General features: G+C 44.3%; 1 protein-coding gene across 1 annotated transcript; it reads right to left on the bottom strand.

Annotated features, from left to right (window-relative positions):
- Positions 1-1310: 1310 nt before the first annotated feature.
- Positions 1311-2363, bottom strand: LOC123425291 (2-hydroxyisoflavanone dehydratase-like). Its single transcript, XM_045108973.1, has one exon. It carries the CDS (start codon positions 2361-2363, stop codon positions 1311-1313), a length of 1053 nt encoding a protein of 350 aa, XP_044964908.1.
- Positions 2364-3253: the final 890 nt, after the last annotated feature.

Here is a 3253-nt window from a genome sequence, read left to right on the forward strand (position 1 = left end):
TGTGGTTTGTTGGCCCAGGAGTTGTATTTTTTTTAGGGGAGGCCCAAGAGTTGTTGCATATTATTTGTTTCCCATATATATTTGGTCCCATGGGGGAGTGGGCTTTGTATGTTTGTTGTTCAAGTCTGGGTTGAAAATGTATTTCGGGCTATGGTGCCTCTTGTACGGGCCTCTTTCTCGAGTGGTTTTAATGTTATGTCCTAAGTTCTTACCTTATGTTTTAGCATGTTTTCCTTTTAATTTTATTTCCTTTCTCAGAACAAGAGGGAAGACAAATGACTATGTTTACCTACAGTGATAGTGGTTGGAAGATCCTGATTAAGTAGTTTTGATTTTGAGATTAGATGTATTTATCAGTTTGTGCGGCCAATGATCTCCATCCTTCATGTGCACGTACGTGCACAATCCGTTGTTGTATTTTTCATATCTCTAACTCTTAATCAACATTACTAGATCTATCATTAAGTAAGTTTGCACAGTGCATTTTATTGATACGAAGATGCTGATAACCCCCCCCCCCCCCCCCTAGAACTTGGTCAAACTCACAAAACTTTGATTATAATAAAACTTATAGTAATTTAGAAAGAAGGGAGTAATATATGCTTATTGATTTGTTGATTTTTTGTTTTGTTCCCAGTGGTCATTTATATGTTTTTCGATCCATTAGTTTGGTGCTATTGAAAATAAGTAGTAATCGGGTCTTGTAAGGCCTGCATTTTTTATTGTGCATAGTTTTAGTTATCATATTTTTTATTTTGCATACGAACTATTTTTCGATTGGCCTTTAAAAGTGTTGATCTCATGTTTATATCGATGCAAGTTTTGTCTATTATTTACAGGGGCTTCTGTACCAGGACAAAACAGTTCACTTAAACTTTCCCTAGTTTTTTTGTGGTTGTTCATTTTTTAAATTTTAATCTCAACTTAAGTAAAAATAATGGTTTTGTTATGAAACATGATTCCTCCCTCTCTCCCTTGGTGTAGGATTTTTAAAACAAACTTTCCAAAATTTAAATTATGCACTGCCAAGTAAACTTTTTTAAGGGCCGCAATACCTTTACAGAGGAGTTGGATATTTCTTTGACATTACTCATGCATCGATCTTCATACATAGTTTAACTATAAGAAAAAAGTAACATACACCCAGCAAAATGAAAAACACAGCATACATTTCTTTGACCCAAAGCAGGTGGTGTAGGAGATAGGGGTCTCAATATAAATCCCTTTAATACTATTTTTGCACTTATACTGAGCGTGCACAACCGTAATCCTGGATGCATGTAGAGTTTTAGACCATCATGCTTCATGCACTAGATGAAGTTGGGAGAAACACATGTCCCCAGTGCTGCTGTTGCAGATAATGAGGAGAACCTCATCTTGGTCTTGTTGTTATTCCTGATGGCATGGACCAAAGATAAGCCATATCTAGTCTTGGATGCTCTTCTCCCCTGTCCAACGTGCAAGCAACAAGCACGTGTCATATCATTTGGGACGCTCGAAGTTTTCATGGCCATCCAATAACCAAACACGTCCATATACGGCCTTGCTGGCACGCCTAGAATAGGCAAGCACGTGTTCATCTTCTTAGCACCGCATGCATGCAGCTCGTGCAGCTCCGGCAGCAGAGCGGCCGGCAATGGCAACACCGTGCGCTGGTTGATGAACTGCACTATGGTCTCCATGAGAACCTTGCTCGTCGCACGGAGTGGGTTGTACAGGTGGAAGCCATGGTCTTCGCCCTCTGATTCCAGCAATGTCACCGCTTTCTCATCATCGGCCCACGCGCAGCAGCCGCGCAGGCGAGCCGCCAGCCGGCGCCCGCAGTCACGCAAACTGTCCTTCTCGGCGACGGCGACCAGCACACGCCGGCATGTCAGCGAGGCGATCTCCTCGTCGAGAGGGTTGACGCGGTGATCGTCGTTGCTGAGACGGCCTGACGTAACGAAAGGCCAGAGCACGGGATGCTCCGGTGCTAGACGGTACTCCACAGACACGACGAGAGCCCCCGCACGGGACGCCAGGGACCTGGCATAGTTGTGGTACGTGCGGCAGAACGCGCTCTCCGTGCAGAAGGATCCGCCGTGGAGGTACATGATGACGGGGAGCCTCTCACCGGTTGCGGCCGCAGCGGCAGGAAGAAACAGTCGTGCGGACACGCCGGTGCTCTCGTCGACGACCACGTCCCTCGTCGCCACGCTACGGTTGGCAGGAGCGTCCGGGGACGCTTCCACGAATGAGCTGCTCAGGAAGCGCTCGACACGGCCGCCCTTGTATTCGCGGATGAATGGATACAGTTCGACGGTGATGTCCTCCTCGCCGTCGGCATTCTTCTTGCTGTGTGGAGAACTCTGGTTTGCATGCATCGTGTTTGACTGAGGAGGTAGTGTACCGTAATCTTGTGTTCTCTGCGTTGTGGTGGCTCGGACCGAAGCTGCTCGTTGGATTTTATAGCTGAAATTTGATACCCACTCTAACATGGCCATGTAGCTAGGAGTATGTATGAACAACTACTCAAGTCGGTCATTTAGAAAAAAAATGTAGGAATAGAAAAAAATATCAACACCTAACATACAAAATAGATATTAATAGATCCATCAACAATAAACCCTCATATTAATTTATTTGGTTAGTAGATTTTTTTTATAAACTTAGTTAACGATTTATATTAATATATGGAATCATGTTATTGCCTAATGTATACACTTAGAAATACTAATTAAAAGCAACTTCAATGGGGCGGCCCATTTCGTCCGCCGTCGTCCGTTTTGGTCGGGGCGGACAAAAATGATGACCCAACGCGTCGACCCATTGTCAAAACGCGTTCGCTTCGCGTCCGTGCCGACCCATTTCCACGCGCGCCTCCTCTGTGTCCGCCCCCAACCACCGCGGTCAACATAATTTATGACGGCCACCATCCTCGGGCCCATGCGTCAGCGACCGTGGTCGGGCTTTTTTAATCCGAGCGTGCAGTTGGGTTCGGCCATCTGCTTCCAGAACTCTCCCCGTCCCCATCATATGTATAACCTTTCAATCTATGTATTAATAGAATCTATAGTATTCATATAGAATAGAATAAGAATAAAAATTAAGACAATAAACTGCAGATTCTTTCTGTTCCATTCTTACGTTTCCATATTAAAGTGTTTCTTACTTAAATTTAATAATGTTAATCTAATATGCCCATTGGTGTTCCAAAAGTACCTTACAGGATTCCTGGAGATGAAGAAGCGACTTGGGTTGACTTATACAATAT

This window comes from Hordeum vulgare, chromosome 2H (genome assembly GCF_904849725.1).
Source record: "Hordeum vulgare subsp. vulgare chromosome 2H, MorexV3_pseudomolecules_assembly, whole genome shotgun sequence".
NCBI lineage: Eukaryota > Viridiplantae > Streptophyta > Magnoliopsida > Poales > Poaceae > Hordeum > Hordeum vulgare.